The sequence below is a fragment of the Marmota monax genome, unplaced genomic scaffold (assembly GCF_021218885.2).
Source record: "Marmota monax isolate L192 unplaced genomic scaffold, Marmota_monax_Labrador192_F-V1.1 WCK01_AAM20220418_F8-fsc00011, whole genome shotgun sequence".
Taxonomy (NCBI): Eukaryota; Metazoa; Chordata; class Mammalia; order Rodentia; family Sciuridae; genus Marmota; species Marmota monax.
The window spans coordinates 7216882-7234427 of NW_026693082.1; the positions used below are offsets into that span (position 1 = coordinate 7216882).

At 37.4% G+C, this 17546-nt stretch overlaps 2 protein-coding genes across 3 annotated transcripts in view; one reads left to right on the top strand and one right to left on the bottom strand.

Annotated features, from left to right (window-relative positions):
- The window catches only part of Zar1l (zygote arrest 1 like), a 67131-nt gene extending 65871 nt beyond the window's left edge, over positions 1 to 1260 (bottom strand). Inside the window, exon 1 of the mRNA XM_046454027.2 lies at positions 18 to 1260. Within this exon, the coding sequence (XP_046309983.1) occupies positions 18 to 659 (642 nt within the window). The 5' untranslated portion in view covers positions 660 to 1260. The remainder of the gene's footprint in view (positions 1 to 17) is intronic.
- A 1925-nt stretch (positions 1261 to 3185) lies between these two features.
- Brca2 (BRCA2 DNA repair associated) overlaps positions 3186 to 17546 on the top strand; it is a 77427-nt gene continuing 63066 nt past the window's right edge. For both annotated transcript variants that reach the window (XM_046454254.2, XM_058582516.1), the window contains exons 1-3: positions 3186 to 3330; positions 3977 to 4082; positions 6380 to 6595. In XM_046454254.2, coding sequence (XP_046310210.1) covers positions 4016 to 4082; positions 6380 to 6595 — 283 coding nt within the window. In that variant the 5' untranslated portion in view covers positions 3186 to 3330; positions 3977 to 4015. The remainder of the gene's footprint in view (positions 3331 to 3976; positions 4083 to 6379; positions 6596 to 17546) is intronic.

The window sequence follows — 17546 nt, forward strand, 5'->3', positions numbered from 1 at the left end:
GGGAGGAGAAAGTATACCTGGAAGTTGGTCTTCCGGAGAGGCTCTGCAGCGGCAACTCCTGGCGCCTGCCTGTTCTTTCTTTCCCTAGGATACACTGCATCTTCCTGCCCCAACTCCTCTGGTCCTCGGAGTTCCTCCTGCCCATCATCTTCTGACCTTGGCGTTGATGGTGGCTGCTGGCTGTTCTCTGCAGGGCCTGAAAGCGCCTTGTTTTCCCCATCTTCTTCATCCTTCCGCAGTAGGCTCAATCCCCTGCTGCTGACCACTGGCAAATGTACTCCCCAGGTTGTCATTGGTTGTCTGTCCCAGGGGGAGCGGCTGCGCAGGGTTCGAGGCCCCAGGGAGCACTGCACGGACTTGTCTACCCGCAGGCTCACCTGCACGCCCACTTCCTTGGTGTTGGCTTTGCACAGCCGTATGCTTAAGTTGGGGTTCATCTGGGCAAGAATGGCCTTAAGTTGAGCCCTCTTGTAAGGGTCCACGCAGTAGTCTGGGGCATTCGCTGGCACCAGCAGCCCTGGCCTGGCCAGGAAAGTAGGGGGACCCATGCTTTGCCTCCAGTCGAACTGTTTGTGCCCCGAGAGTGCCGGTTGGCCCAAAGGCAGTGGGTTTCCATAGCCCTGGTATAAGCCATAGGGAAGGCGGACAAAGCGCTCCATCCACTCACCAGGTGCTCAGACTCAATATCTTCCTGTGTTTAGTGTCCTTTCGCCTTCCACCTTTACTGGCCCCTTCTTTTTCCTGGTCAAGCTGGTTCAGGTTCATCCTTGGCTTCTCCATTTATTTCAGAATCTAACAGGAGCTGCTACCTATTACCCAAATTAAAGGAGGGCAGATGAACCTACCTGCAGAGATCTATAGCCACTTGATTCCTAATTGCTTTTCCCTAACCTCTTCAATTCACCATTCCTCAATCATTTTCAAAGCTGTTTTTCATTTCTGACTATTCACACACATGCTTTAATTAGCAATTTCGTTCATTTATTCCTCTAGTGGCCATTTTATAGATCCCTTGTGCACTGTTGATGGAGATGTAAATTAGTACAGCCGTTATGTAAAACAGTATGGCAGTTCTTTAAAAATTAAAACATAGAAATTATCATCTGATCCAGCAATCCCACTACTTTGGTGTATACCCGAAGGAAATGAAGTCAGGAATCTTAAAAAGATACCTGCACTCCAAGTTCACTGCAGAATTTTTCTCAACAATCAAGCTATGCAAACAACCTGTCTGTTGACAGGTGAATGAATAAAGAAATTGTGATAGAATAGGGAATATCACTTAGCTTAAAAAAAAAGAAAATCCTGCCATTTCCAAGCACATGAACAAATCTTGAGGCATTATGTTAAAAGAATGAAATAAGACAGGTAGAAAGAAAAATTACTGCATGATCTCACTTATATGCAGAATCTAAAAAAGTCAAATACACAGTTACCAGAGGTCGGGAGGTGGGAAAATGTTGGCCAAAGCGCAAAGCTGCAACCCTGTGGGATAAATAAATCTAGAGATTCAATGTACAGCATGATAACTATACTTACTACTACTGTATTTATCCTGAAAATCTGCTAAGAGTAGATTTCTAGTGCTCTTTTTACATGTGCAAAAAAGGTAACTGAGAGATGAATGTGAATTGCTTGACTTGCAGTAATCATATGTCTATGTGTACTAAAATATGTTGTACATATTACAATTTTTATGAAAAAATTTTCAAAAAATAAAGCATTAATAAATTAAATACAAATAGTAAGTTATCTGAGCAGCTGCACTAGAAGTATACAAGAAAGGAAGTATATTATGGTAGATCTAATGAATGTCAAATCCCTATTACTTCAGAACAAGGAACATAGTTATAGTGGTATGTTTATGAGAGAAAATATATTTCAGGGAGTGGTGTGACATACCAAGGGTTCTCATTAGTCCATTCCCAGTGAGACACCCATTTCCCTGCTCCCAGAAAAGGGTAAAAAAGCAAATTGTTTTCATCTGTGGAATAAATGCAGGTTTTTTTTTTTGTTGTTGTTGTTTTCACTGCTATGTACTTAAGTGTATGAGATGAAACGGACTTGAATTCAAACCTGGGCCTTGTTACCAGGCAAGTTACTTAATTATTTCAATTTCCCAGTCCTGTCTGCATTAGCAAGGGATTCTGCTATAACTCAGGATTATTAGACTAAAAGTGATACCTAAATAATCAAATACAACCAAATTATTTTTTCCAGTATTGGAGATTGAACCCAGGGGTACTCTACCACTGAGCTGCAGCCCCAGCTTATTTATTCAAGACAGAGTCTTGCTAAATTGCTGAGGGTGGCCTAGAATCTTCCTGCTTCAACCTCCCAAATCGTTGGAATTACAGGCACGAACCACTGCATCTGGCTAAAATTTGCTCTTTTCCTTTTCCAAGGTGCCTACGGCTGCTCAAGCACCTTCTAAAAGCGGCCAGGAGCATGAGCATCTTCCTTCAGCGTTTTTAGGTCACACAACAAACCCGATTTAAGCTTTGTACTGAACATGTCACAGACCCTATGAATTCAGTCTGGTCCAGTTCCTGTATTCTAGGACACTTTGGGGTAAAGACAAGCACAAAAAAGGATGATCAGTATCCTAAAAATGTAAAAAATACTACCACAGCCCGCAGAAATAAATAACCTAATATTGCTGGAATGCTTTAAGACGGGTTCACAATTTTTGAAGTGGAAACACTGCTCAGAGATCCTGAACAGCACGCCTACTGAGATTAATGTCAATTCAGGTGTCTGTCTTTTCCACTACCACGCTGTTCTGGAGTCACCACAACCTCGTTTTTTTCTAAGGTCGGCGTACTTTGCGGGGCAGGCCTAATGGAACGCCCGCTGTTAGGGCAAACAAGTGCCTTTCCAAGGTCCCAACCAGACCCTATCCAAACGTGACCACCTAAACATGAGAGAAGGGAGACGGGACGTGAGTAGTAGCGGGTGGCCCACGCTGGGAGGTCTGGTATTCTGATGAAGAAAACACGCACTCCAAGCGACTGTTCTGAAACCCAATTAGGAACTCCCTTTGGCTGCAGTGAGAAGCGGCGGGGCTGTCCGCCGCTGCCTGACTTCCGGGTGTTGCGTACGCTACGTGGAGCGTCATGGCGTCATCGCGTCACGTGCCTAGAGTGAACTTTTGGCGCGAGCGTCTGAAACTAGGCGGAGGCGGAGCTGCTAGTTTTGCGCGCCTCGGGTCTCCACTGGAGAGATAGTTCGCCACCGGAAGGAGCCTGAGGGGTCGGATTTGTGGTCTAGGTGCGCGCGCAGTTCTTTGCAGTCTACTCCAGCCAAAAAACATCTGCATCACTGGAGCGGGTTAGTGGTGTCGTCTGGGGACGGGGTTGTGTCCGGCGGGTGGCGGGGGGAGCGCCTCCCATGTCCTGGGTAGGAGCCGCGACTTCTGCCCTCGCCGTCTTTGCCGACCCCACCCCTGCCCGAGAGAAACGACACGGTCTCCGAGGCCAATACCTACAAAGCACATTCGAGCCCCTCACCTTCCCTGGGACTTTGATTCCCCACGCCGGTCCGCGCCTTTGGGCCTTACAAGCCAGACTTGCCTGCTAAGTGTGCTAGATGTCCCGGTGTGAAATTTCTCGTGGGCACACTGTATCTGCCTTACGCAACCCCCAGTAATTGCTATTTTCCGAAGATTTACAGATTGGGAATTATCAAATGGTATTTGTAACTGCAACCACTAGCGACGCTTGTCTAATTAACGTAATTAGCTAATGTGAAAAAGCCTGTTCTTGAGCCATACTATCCACTTTTCAAGTGCTTAATGTGGCTAGTGGTCCATGGATTGGAGAGTACAATTATAGAATTTTCCAATCCTCACGATAAGTTTTTATTGGACTAAGGTGGAGGTGACTTTGGACAAGCTTACTGGCGTTTCTGATTTTATTTCGGTCACTTAGGAAGGAATGCATCCCTTCTAAGTGTATTTTGGTCTTTTGTTTTGCAGACTTATTTACCAATCATTGGAGAAATATTGTAGAGAAAAATGCCTATTGGATCCAAAGAGAGGCCAACTTTTTTTGAAATTTTTAAGACGCGATGCAGCAAAGCAGGTATTGTTAGGTTTTGTAAAATTTCATAAACTACACTTCAGAGAGTTTTTCAGAAAAATAAATAAAGATGAATGCTTGCTAAAAAGAACCTAGTTATTCTCTGTTTTACTTTAGACTGAAGTTTTGGAGTCATACCTATTAATGACATAGTTATTCACTGGTTAGCCCTTAGTTGATGGGGAGACTGGTCTCTTGGCAGCAATAGGAAGAATTCTTTTAAAATACTACTAACAATTCAGAAGTGCTGATAATGCCACTTGAAGGCAGAGATTGTCAATTTTTTTGTTTGTTTTAGTACTCCTCAGGCAATTTGGAATGATCAAGGACCCTCAAAGACCTTATAATATTAGAAGTTAGTAAGAGTTAGAGAATTTATTAATTCACTTAAAAGCAAAAATATGCCCATTGTAGATTATCATAAAATTTTTATAAAAAATGTATTTTATAAAACAAGATTTAAAAAGAAGAGTGGGTTGTTTTACATTTTGCAGTTCATTTTGATGTTTGGCTTAATAGAAGATAGCTGGATTCTTGTATCTATGTCTGCGTTTAATCTGTTACAGTCTATAGTTTTGGTAGAAGTGTATGAATAAAATTCAACCCCAAACAGCTAGGTAGTTGGGAAAAGGGGAATTTTAATAGTCTTTAGTTACTTGTATGTATTTCTTTATTTGTCTTGTTTTTTGAATAGATCTTCCAGAGAGTTAAAAGATACTTCTGTAAAATCATTGCCATTGTTACTTGGAAGATCTTGGTCTTTTAGATTAGATTTTGACATACTACATTAAGCAGTATGAAAAAAAAAATCACACTCATTAATATCACCATTGATCTTATCAGAAAGTCTTTTTAAGATTGGGAAGAAATCAGCCATGAGCTACTAGAAATTCTGATTTTCATTTGAAATCTTATATTTTATAACTGGCAGTAAACTCTTATTTTCCTTGAAGTGAAACCTCACTTCGTTTGTGAGAAAATGTCTACCAACCTATTCAAGTTGGAATCACTTTTTTGCTAGTCGTTCTTTCAAGTAAAAATGACTTTTCATGGAAAGAGTTATCATCAGCTCATGATTCACCACAAGTGGTTTTGTTTTGTTTTGGTACTGGGGATTGAACTCCAGGGCACTCAAGCACTCAGCCACATCCCCAGCCCTATTTTGTATTTTATCTAGAGACAGGGTCTCACTGAGTTGCTTAGTACCTCGATGTTGCTGAGGCTGGCTTTGAACTCCAAATCCTTCTGCCTCAGCCTGCTGAGCCACGGGATTACAGGCCACAAGTGCTTTTTTAAACAACCAGTGGACTTCAGTTATGCAAAAGTGCTCAATACATGTTCCTCTGTTTTCAAAGAATATTAAAAAGATGGGCTAAAAGATTATACTTTAATAAATTTTACTTTTTCACTAGAATAGTCTTTAGTTAAAATGCCTTATTTAAAAAAATCCTTGGGTGGGGCTTGGATTGTGGCTCAGAGGTAGAGCGCTTGTCTAGCATGTGCAAGGCCCTGGGTTCCATCCTCAGCACCACATAAAAATAAGTAAAATAAAGGCATTGTGTCCAGCTACAAGTAAAAAAATGTTTTTAAAAAAATCCTTATGGTACTAAAATAATGACTACTAGTACAGTTTGGTGCCTTATAGGACATTAAGTTAAAATGGCTTTTTCTTTTTTTGTTTAATATTCCTTATGGTAGTAAGAAATACAATGACTGCTAGTATAAGTTTGGTGCCACTAACTCAAATCAGATGTCAACATCATGAAAAAGGCAAATGATGTCTAATATTGTTATGAAGCTAGTTTTAACCAATGGTTGCATCATGAGAACTGCTACTGCATAGGATGGATAGATGATAATAGAAGTGTTGTCATTTCCCTGTAAGAGAGAATTTTTTCCCATTTTAATTGAGAGTCTTTGTGTTTCTTTTATGCATAGATATGCCATATATGCTTATGTAGTCATACTTGAATTTTGTCTGTGGAATACATTCTTACTATGAATGATTTTTAATTCTGAATTGTGAATAGTAAGGTAGAAAATAAATAAAAATTAAATGGATAAAAATAAAAGTTAACATAGTTAAGTGCTAGCTCTTTATAATTTTTGTGCACTCATTACTCTGCAGATATACAAGAGAATGACTGATGATCTTAGTAATCTTGTTTAGTTACTATGAAATGCAAAATATAATCTGCAGTTGGAATTTCAAATGTCCTTTTTAAATTATAACTTTACTGATTCATAAGTTTTTCTGAGTCATTGATTAAAACTAAGACAGGATTTTATTTTTCTTAAAGATTTAGGACCAATAAGCCTTAATTGGTTTGAAGAACTTTCTTCAGAAGCTTCACTCTATAATTCTGAACCTGCAGAAGAATCAGAATATAAAACCCACAGTTATGAACCAAGCTTATTTAAAACACCACAGAGGAAACTCTCTTATCACCAGTTGGCTTCAACTCCAATAATATTCAAAGATCAAGGTCAAATTCAATCTCCTTTACAAGAATTAGGTAAGTATAGATCAGACTTGGGTGAGTAATATGTAGACTGGTTTAAAAAAAAAAAAAATAGGAACTAGGAATTCAGGCAAAACTACATTTTAAAAAATCTTAGGTCAGTCATTAACCGTATTATGTTGTATACATTAATCTGTCTGGCCACACTTTCCTTACCTGAAAAATGGAGATAATGAATATAATACCTAATAGGTTTAGATTAAGTGAAATATTTAAGGTACTTAATGTTTCTTTTCCTCCCTCCTTTAATTAATACATCTTGCCAACTGAACTTTGCTGAATTATGCCTTTCACATACAAAAAAAAAAAAAAAAACCCTAAGACTAGGTTTGATGTTAATAAAACTAAACTATTTCTGCATACTATAACAGGACAAAGAAAGTTATCTTTTATCAATTTGGTGTAAGTATATTTTAATTTGGTAGCAGACTCCCCAGCCTAGATGCCACATGTTTCCAAGCAATTATGTAATATGATGATTCATCCACTCGTTCAAATATTTGTTACCTATGTGACATGAGTAAGTCACTTTCCCTTTCTTTGGAATATTACTTTATAATAGAATAAATAGTGCACAGATAAAGTGTAGTATAAGCTTGACTGTGGTATATACTGAAAGAGAAATATTAAAAAAGTACAAAGAAAATTGAGAAAAACAGAAAAAAATAGAATTGGGGAAAGTTAGACTCTTTGGTTCTTTATACATAATGTTCTTGTGCCTGCAATTTCTTACTTTTTTTCTAGATAATTTACATATTCATTTTTCAGATCTTGGCTTATTTATCTCTGCTTTTGAGAAATAGTCCCTGTCTGCCCTCACTGAACCTCTAGTGAAAGAGACATACATCAGTGATAAGTGCCTTGAAAGAGAAATTCATGACCCTAGAAGTATATATACAGAGGGATTATAGGTAACAGGCAAAAATTTTCTTATGTCTTTGGCTACAAAGTGATATACATATAGTACATATTTGTAGAATGAATATTAATTTTGCTTTAGAAAGTTGAATAATCTGGCAGCAGTCTTTGAAGATAATGTTTTTTCAAAATGTGATGACTTGACCATCAGAATCTTCTGGAATGCTAACTGAAAGAGTACATTCCAGGCTCTACTCTGAATTTTTTTTTTTTTTTTTTTTTTTATACTGGGGATTGGACTCAGGGGCACTTTACCACTGAGTTGCGTCCCCAGCCCTTTTTATCTCATATTTTGAGACAAAGTCTCTTTAAGTTGCTGAGGCTGACCTTGAACTTGCAATTCTCCTGCCTTAGCCTCCTGAGTCAATAGGATTACAGACATGCGCCCACCGTGCTCAGTCTACCCTGAGCCTTTTGAATTAGAATCTCTGGGAATGAATCTCTATCTTTTAAGCTACCTGGGGTGCTCTTATGGAAAGGGAAGATTGGTGGTAGGAAGATCAGTTAGGAAACATATAATGGTTCAGGTGATGGATATTAGTGCTAAATTAGGATAGTAGTCCCCTCATAGTCATGGTTTCACTTTCCTCAGTTTCAGTTGCCCAATTTCAACTGCACTCTGAAAATATTAAATGGAAAATTACAGAAATAAACAATTCATAAGTTTTAAATTGTGCATCATTCTAAGCAATACGATGAAATATTGCACCTCCCTCTCCAGGACATTAATCATCCCTTTGTTCAGTGTATCTGCACTGTGTGTGTTGCCCTCTTAGTCACTTGGTAGCTGTCTCAGTGACTGATCAACTAATGTGCCCTAATAATGCATATTTTCAAATAATCTTACATAGTAGCCTATGCTACATCATAGTGCGTGCCTATGACATTTCATCATCACATAGGCATTATGTCATCTCATAGCATCACAAGGATGAGTATAGTACAATAAGATTTTGAGGGAGAGGGACCACATTCATATAACTTTCCTCACAGTATATTGTAATAATTGTTTTATTATTATGTTATTAATATTTTATTGTACCTTACTTATAAATTAAATTAAACTTTATCTTAGATGTATAAATGTAGGAAAACACAAAGTTTATATAGGGCTTGATATTATCCAAGGTTTTAAATATCCACTGGCAGTCTTGCAATGTAACCCCCCAAAATAAGGCAAAGCTACTTTAGTAGCTGTAAAAGTAGATACAGAACATAGAAACTATAGGACTCTATAGCAGCTTAGATAAGAGAAGTCAAAAAGGAACAAATCATAGGGTAGAGCATGACTTAAGAAACCAAGAATGTAATGATGACATTTGTAGAAATGAAAGTTTGAGGAAAAGTAGACTTGGAAAGGAAAAGTTCAAAAGGATGAAATTGAATTTTGAAGTAGAGTTGGAGACAGTAGTGGGATAATAAGGTGGAGACAAACTGCAGGCTTTGGGAATGCAAGGCTGAAAGTAGGGAAAGACAGAGTCGTCAAAATCAGCTATTTGTTTGGAAAGTAATATAGTCATAGTGAGAAAATTAGTAATTGTGATGAGGGCCAAGATAGAGCTCTAGGGAATATTTATTAGATGAAATATAGAAGAGGACAATGAAAAGGGAATTATCCATTCCACAAGGACAGTGCTTACTTGCGCCTGGCAGTTTGCCAGGTACAAACATGATTGAGATGTCCTTTGACTCCTAGACTGTCAATCTATATAAATACAGTATGTGATGTGATATAATACAAGCATGTGTGGAGTACTAAATGAGCAGCCATCTGTCTAGTGTGCTCAGGAAAAACTCCATAAAACAGTTTTTGCTGAATCCACAAATCAGTGGTTAATTTTCTAATTGTAACCTGCTAGAATTGGTCTGTCTATAATCTGGGGAGGATTGGAATGAATTAATAAGACCACTGTGAACCAACTGCGGAGGAGTTAACTTTGGGAGGAGTGGTAACTAGAAATTAAAATCAGGGCACTCTAGCATTGAGCTATATCCCAGCCTTTTTTTTTTTTTTTTTTTTTCTTTTTCTGGTGTTTTTGTTTGTTTGTTTGTTTGTTTGTTTTTTGAGATGCAGACCCACTGTTTGTGAGGCTGACTTGAGTTTGCAATCCTGCCTCAGCATCCTACCTTTTTGAGATTACAGGTGTATATCACTGAACCCAGCTAGGAGTTAACTTTTTTTTTTTTTTTTAAGTCGTTGATGCACTTTATTTTGTTTATTTGTATGTGGTGCTGAGAATTGACCCCAGTACCTTGCACATGCTAGGCAAGTGCTCTACCTACCCCTGAGCCACAACCCCAGCCCAGGAGTTAACTTTTTACAGGTTATAATACATAAATAATTCTGCTGACTATAGTCTTTCAAAACCTTTTGCTTTTAAATTTACTTTAAATTTATATTTGAAATCTAAGAGCAGTAGATTTAAGCTATGTTTTTTAACTTTGTTCAGTTAAACCAATCATGAAATACCACCACATATTTCTTAGAAAAGCTAAAATCCGACACCAAGTGCTGGTGCGGATGTGAGTAACAAGAATGTTTACTTGCTGCTGATAGGAATGCAAAATGGTATAAATAGTTTGGAAGACCCTTTGCAGTTTCTTATAAAAATAAACATACTATTACCAGCAACACACTCTTTGGTATGAATTCAAATGAATTGAAACTTACATCCATTCAAAAGCCTGCTTATTTAAAAAACTAATTATCCCTAAAGTTCCCTGAGGAAGTGTGCTATTTCTGCGTCTCAGTAGCCCTTTCTTTTGCATAAAAATATAAGACATGTGCATTTATCCTGTCACTCTTCAGCATGAGTTTCTCAAATTATTTAGGAAATGTTTATTTGGGTATGAACTTGTTTTCACCTGGTCCTTTGTTTTTTAAACTTAGAGCTGTATGGTCTTTTCATTCCTAAACCAATATTGATACATTATTATTAATCAAAGCCTTTAGTTTATATTAGTTTTTACCCTTTGTGTTGTATAGTGCTATGGATTTTGACATATATATAAAACATGTATATGGATTTTGCCATGTGTGTATAATATCATCCATCCACCATTACAGTATCATACAGAATAGTTCCACTGTCCTAAAAACCCCTATGCTCCACTTATTCATCCCTTCCTTCTTCCAAATCCCTGGCAACCACTGATATTTTTATTGTCTCTGTAATTTTCACTCCTGGATGTTGTGTGTAGTCACCTTTCTCTATCCACTGGTTCTGCCTGCACAGATCAACCAACTGTGAATTGAAAATATTGATTTTAAAATTGAACACATGTTGAGGCTGGGGTTGTGGCTCAGCGGTAGAATGCTTGCCTAGCACATTTAAGGACCTGGGCTCGATCCTCAGCACCACATAAAAATACAGGTATTGTGTCCAATTGCAACTAAAAAATAAATACTTTTTTTAAAAACATGAGCACATGAAAATTATTTTTCTTCTCCTTATTCCCTAAACAACTCAGTATAACAACTGACTACATAGTGTTTCATGGTATTAGGAATTATGAGACATCTGTTGCTGGGTGCAGTGTCTCATGCTTGTAATCCCAGTTACTTGGGAGGCAGAGGCAAGAGGGTTGCAAATTTGAAGTCAGCTTCAGCAATTTAGCCAGACTCACAGGAGCACTGGGGAGTACCCTTGTGTTCAACCCCTAGTACTACCAAAGAGGAAAAAAAAAAAAGTCATCTATAGATGATTTAAAGTATACAGGAGGATATACCTAGATTATATGCAAATTTTATGCTATTTTATTCAAGGGACTGGAGCATCCTTAAATATTATTATCTATTGAAGATACTAGAACTAATCCCCTGCAGATACTGAGAGACTACTGTAGTTGGAATTGTAGAATATACCCTTTTTATATGGGCTTCTATATCTGCAATATTCATTTAAGGTTTTCTATTTCTTTTTAATTTATTTTGAGACAGGGTCTCACTAAGTTGCTGAGGGCCTCACACTAAGTTGCTGAGGATGGCTTTGAACTTGTGATCCTCTGGAATGCCTCAGTCTTGCAAGTTGCTGGAATTACAGGCATGCTCCTTTTTTTTTTTTTTTTTTAGTTGTAGGTGGACACAATACCTTTATTTTATTTATATATGGTGCTGAGGTTTGAACTCAGTGCCTTACACATGATAGGCCAGCTCTCTACCCCCTCCATTTCTTCTTAATATTGAATAATATTCCAGTGTTTGAATGTACAATTTGTTTATTCATTCACCTATTGAAGGATATCTTGGTTCCAAACTTTTGCAATTATGAAAAAAATTGCTACAAACATTCATGAGCAGATTTTCGTGCAGATAAAAGTGTTCAACTCATTTGGGTTCATACCAAAAAGTGTGGTTGCTGGTAACAGTATGTTTATTTTTGTAAGAAACTGCAAACTGTAATCCAAAGTATTTATACTATTTTTCATCCTCCTCAGCACTTCATCTTGTCAATGTTTTGAATTTTAGCCATGTTAGGAGGTATGTAGTAGGATTTTGTGTTTGGCTTAATTTTTAAAATCAATTTCAAAACTTGATTTGGCTATTTTCTAATACCTTAATTTAATTTTTTTTTAAGCCTATTTTAGCAAATATTTTATTTTAAAAATAGCTGGATTTTATTATGTATATTATTTCATGACCATTTGTGACAAAAACCAAGTGGCTTGTATCCTTTAGGAGATTTCTTTGAAGCTTTAGGGTTAAATTAACAATTACAAGTGAGTCAAAGTTATGATTTTAATTTTCTATCAAAATCAGTAGTCCTCTATCATTCATTTTCAGAATCTTTTTTTTTTTTTTTGTGAACCCAGATGATGAGAAAGGCAACACAGGGCTGTAATTGTCTATATTGATTTGTTCTTTTATCTCAAAATGTCATTAAATGCTGACATTTTGGCCATGGTGGTGCACTTCTATAGTTTCAGCTATTTGGGAGACTGAGGCAAGAGGATTGCTTACGCCTTGGAGTTTGAGGCAAGTCTGGGCAACATAGCAAGATTCCATTTCTTTTTTTTTTTTTTTTTTTTTTTTAATTTTTTATTGTTGGCTGTTCAAAACATTACATAGTTCTTGATATATCATATTTCACAATTTGATTCAAGTGGGTTATGAGCTCCCATTTTTACCCCATATACAGATTGCAGAATCACATCAGTTACACATCCATTGATTTACATATTGCCATGCTAGTGTCTGTTGTATTCTGCTGCCTTTCCTATCCTCTACTATCCCCCCTCCCCTCCCCTCTCCTCCCCTCCCCTCCCCTCCCCTCTTCTCTCTTTGCTCCCTCTACTGACATTCGTTTGTCCCCCTTATATTATTTTTCTCCTTCCCCTCACTTCCTCTTGTATGTACTTTTGTATAACTCTGAGGGTCTCCTTCCATTTCCATGCATTTTCCCTTCTCTCTCCCTTTCCCTCCCACCTCTCATCCCTGTTTAATGTTAATCTTCTTCTCATGCTCTTCGACCCTACTCTGTTCTTAGTTACTCTCCTTATATCAAAGAAGACATTTGGCATTTGTTTTTTAGGGATTGGCTAGCTTCACTTAGCATAATCTGCTCTAATGCCATCCATTTCCCTGTAAATTCTATGATTTTGTCATTTTTTAATGCAGAGTAATACTCCATTGTGTATAAATGCCACATTTTTTTTATCCATTCATCCATTGAAGGGCATCTAGGTTGGTTCCACAGTCTAGCTATTGTGAATTGTGCTGCTATGAACATCGATGTAGCAGTGTCCCTGTAGCATGCTCTTTTTAGGTCTTTAGGGAATAGACCGAGAAGGGGAATAGCTGGGTCAAATGGTGGCTCCATTCCCAGCTTTCCAAGAAATCTCCATACTGCTTTCCAAATTGGCTGCACCAATTTGCAGTCCCACCAGCAATGTACAAGTGTACCCTTTTCCCCACATCCTCGCCAGCACTTGTTGTTGTTTGACTTCATAATGGCTGCCAATCTAACTGGAGTGAGATGGTATCTTAGGGTGGTTTTGATTTGCATTTCTCTGACTGCTAGAGATGGTGAGCATTTTTTCATGTACTTGTTGATTGATTGTATGTCCTCCTCTGAGAAGTGTCTGTTCAGGTCCTTGGCCCATTTGTTGATTGGGTTGTTTGTTCTCTTATTGTCTAATTTTTTGAGTTCTTTGTATACTCTGGATATTAGGGCTCTATCTGAAGTGTGAGGAGTAAAGATTTGTTCCCAGGATGTAGGCTCTCTATTTACCTCTCTTATTGTATCTTTTGCTGAGAAAAAACTTTTTAGTTTGAGTAAGTCCCATTTGTTGATTCTAGTTATTAACTTTTGTGCTATGGGTGTCCTATTGAGGAATTTGGAGCCCGACCCCACAGTATGTAGATCGTAGCCAACTTTTTCTTCTATCAGACGGCGTGTCTCTGATTTGATATCAAGCTCCTTGATCCATTTTGAATTCACTTTTGTGCATGGCGAGAGAAAGGGATTCAGTTTCATTTTGTTGCATATGGATTTCCAGTTTTCCCAGCACCATTTGTTGAAGATGCTATCCTTCCTCCATTGCATGCTTTTAGCCCCTTTATCAAATATAAGGTAGTTGTAGTTTTGTGGATTGGTTTCTGTGTCCTCTATTCTGTACCATTGGTCCACCCGCCTGTTTTGGTACCAGTACCATGCTGTTTTTGTTACTATTGCTCTGTAGTATAGTTTGAAGTCTGGTATCGCTATACCGCCTGATTCACACTTCCTGCTTAGCATTGTTTTTGCTATTCTGTGTCTTTTGTTTTTCCATATGAATTTCATGATTGCTTTCTCTATTTCTACAAGAAATGCCGTTGGGATTTTGATTGGCATTGCATTAAACCTATAGAGAACTTTTGGTAGTATCGCCATTTTGATGATGTTAGTTCTGCCTATCCATGAACAGGGTATATTTTTCCATCTTCTAAGATCTTCTTCTATTTCTCTCTTTAGGGTTCTGTAGTTTTCATTGTATAAGTCTTTCACCTCTTTTGTTAGGTTGATTCCCAAGTATTTTATTTTTTTGAAGATATTGTGAATGGAGTGGTTGTCCTCATTTCCATTTCAGAGGATTTGTCGCTGATATACAGGAATGCCTTTGATTTATGCGTGTTGATTTTATATCCTGCCACTTTGCTGAATTCATTTATTCGCTCTAATAGTTTCTTTGTAGACCCTTTTGGGTCTGCTAGGTATAGAATCATGTCATCTGCAAATAGTGATAATTTAAGTTCTTCTTTTCCTATTTTGATGCCTTTAATTTCTTTCGTCTGTCTAATTGCTCTGGCCAGTGTTTCAAGAACTATGTTGAACAGAAGTGGTGAGAGAGGGCATCCCTGTCTTGTTCCAGATTTTAGAGGGAATGCCTTCAATTTTTCTCCATTCAGAATGATGCTAGCCTGAGGCTTAGCATAGATTGCTTTTACAATATTGAGGTATGTTCCTGTTATCCCTAGTTTTTCTAGAGTTTTGAACATAAAGGGATGCTGTACTTTGTCGAATGCTTTTTCCGCATCTATCGAGATGATCATATGGTTCTTATTTTTAAGTCTATTGATGTGGCGAATAACATTTATTGATTTCCGTATATTGAACCAGCCTTGCATCCCAGGGATGAATCCTACTTGATCATGGTGCACAATTTTTTTGATATGTTTTTGTATCCGATTCGCCAGAATTTTATTGAGGATTTTTGCATCTAGGTTCATTAGAGATATTGGTCTGTAGTTTTCTTTCTTTGAAGTGTCTTTGTCTGGTTTAGGTATCAGGGTGATGTTGGCCTTGTAGAATGAATTTGGAAGTTCTCCCTCTTTTTCTATTTCCCGAAGTAGCTTGAAAAGTATTGGTATTAGTTCCTCTTTAAAGGTTTTGTAAAACTCTGCTGTATACCCATCCGGTCCTGGGCTTTTCTTAGTTGGTAGTCTTTTGATGGTTTCTTCTATTTCCTCAATTGATATTGGTCTGTTTAGGTTGTCTATATCCTCCTGACTCAATCTGGGCAGATCATATGACTTAAGAAATTTATCTATGCCTTCACTATCTTCTAATTTATTGGAGTATAAGGATTCAAAATAATTTTTGATTATCTTCTGTATTTCTGAAGTGTCTGTTGTGATATTGCCTCTTTCATCCCGTATGTTAGTAATTTGAGTTCTCTCTCTTCTTCTCTTTGCTAGCATGGCTAAGGGTCTGTCGATTTTGTTTATTTTTTCAAAGAACCAACTTTTAGTTTTGTCAATTTTTTCAATTGTTTCTTTTGTTTCGATTTCATTAATTTCAGCTCTGATTTTAATTATTTCTTGCCTTCTACTTCTTTTGCTGTTGTTTTGCTCTTCTTTTTCTAGGATTTTGAGATGAAGTATGAGATCATTTATTTGTTGGTTTTTTCTTTTTTTAAGGAATGAACTCCAAGCAATGAATTTTCCTCTTAGAACTGCTTTCAATGTGTCCCATAGATTCCGATATGTTGTGTCTGTGTTTTCATTAATCTCTAAGAATTTTTTAATTTCTTCCTTGATGTCTTCTATAACCCATTGATCATTCAGTAACCTATTGTTCACTCTCCAAGTGATGTATTCTTTTCCCTTCCTTCTTTTATCGTTGATTTTCAGTTCCATTCCATTATGATCAGATAGGATGCATGGTATTATCTCTACTCCTTTATATTGTCTAAGAGTTTCCCTGTGACATAATATATGATCTATTTTTGAGAAGGATCCATGTGCTGCTGAGAAAAAAGTGTAACTGCTTGATGTTGGGTGGTATATTCTATATATGTCAATTAAGTCTAGGTTATTAATTGTGTTATTGAGTTCTATAGTTTCCTTATTCAACTTTTGTTTGGAAGATCTGTCCAGTGGTGATAGAGGTGTGTTGAAGTCTCCCATGATTATTGTATGGTGGTCTATTAGACTCTTGAACTTGAGAAGAGTTTGTTTCATGAACATAGCTGCACCATTGTTTGGGGCATATATATTTATGATTGTTATGTCTTGTTGGTGTATGGTTCCCTTGAGCAGTATGTAGTGTCCCTCTTTATCCCTTTTGATTAACTTTGGCTTGAAATCTATTTTATTTGATATGAGTATGAATACTCCTGCTTGTTTCCGAAGTCCATATGAGTGATATGATTTTTCCCAACCTTTCACCTTCAGCCTATGTATGTCTTTTCCTATCAAATGCGTCTCCTGTAGGCAGCATATTGTTGGGTCTTGTTTTGTGATCCATTCTACTAGCCTGTGTCTCTTGATTGGTGAGTTTAAGCCATTAACATTTAGGGTTATTATTGAGATATGGGTTGTTCTTCCAGCCATATTTGTTTATTTATGTTACTAAACATGGTTTGTTTTCCTCTTTGATTATTTTTCCCCCCTTTAGTGTCCTACCTCCCACTGTTGGTTTTCATTGTTATTTTCCATTTCCTCTTCCTGTAATGTTTTGCCAAGGATGTTTTGAAGAGATGGTTTTCTAGCTGCAAATTCTTTTAACTTTTGTTTATCGTGGAAGGTTTTAATTTCATCTTCCATCCTGAAGCTTAATTTCGCTGGAAACACAATTCTTGGTTGGAACCCATTTTCTTTCAGTGTTTGAAATATGTTATTCCAGGATGTTCTAGCTTTCAGAGTCTGTGTTGAAAGATCAGCTGTTATCTTGATTGGCTTACCCCTAAATGTGATCTGCTTCCTTTCTCTTGTAGCTTTTAAAATTCTCTCCTTATTCTGTATGTTGGGCATCTTCATTATAATGTGTCTAGGTGTGGGTCTCTTATGATTTTGCACATTCGGCGTCCTGTAGGCTTCTAGGATTTGGGGTTCTGTCTCATTCTTCAAGTCTGGGAAGTTTTCTCGTATTATTTCATTGAATAGATTGCTCATTCCTTTGGTTTGAAACTCTGTCCCTTCCTGTATCCCAATGACTCTTAAATTTGGTCTCTTGATGTTATCCCATATTTCTTGGATGTTCTGCTCATGGTTTCTTAACAGTCTTGCTGAGCTGTCTATGTTCTTTTCAAGTTGAAATACTTTATC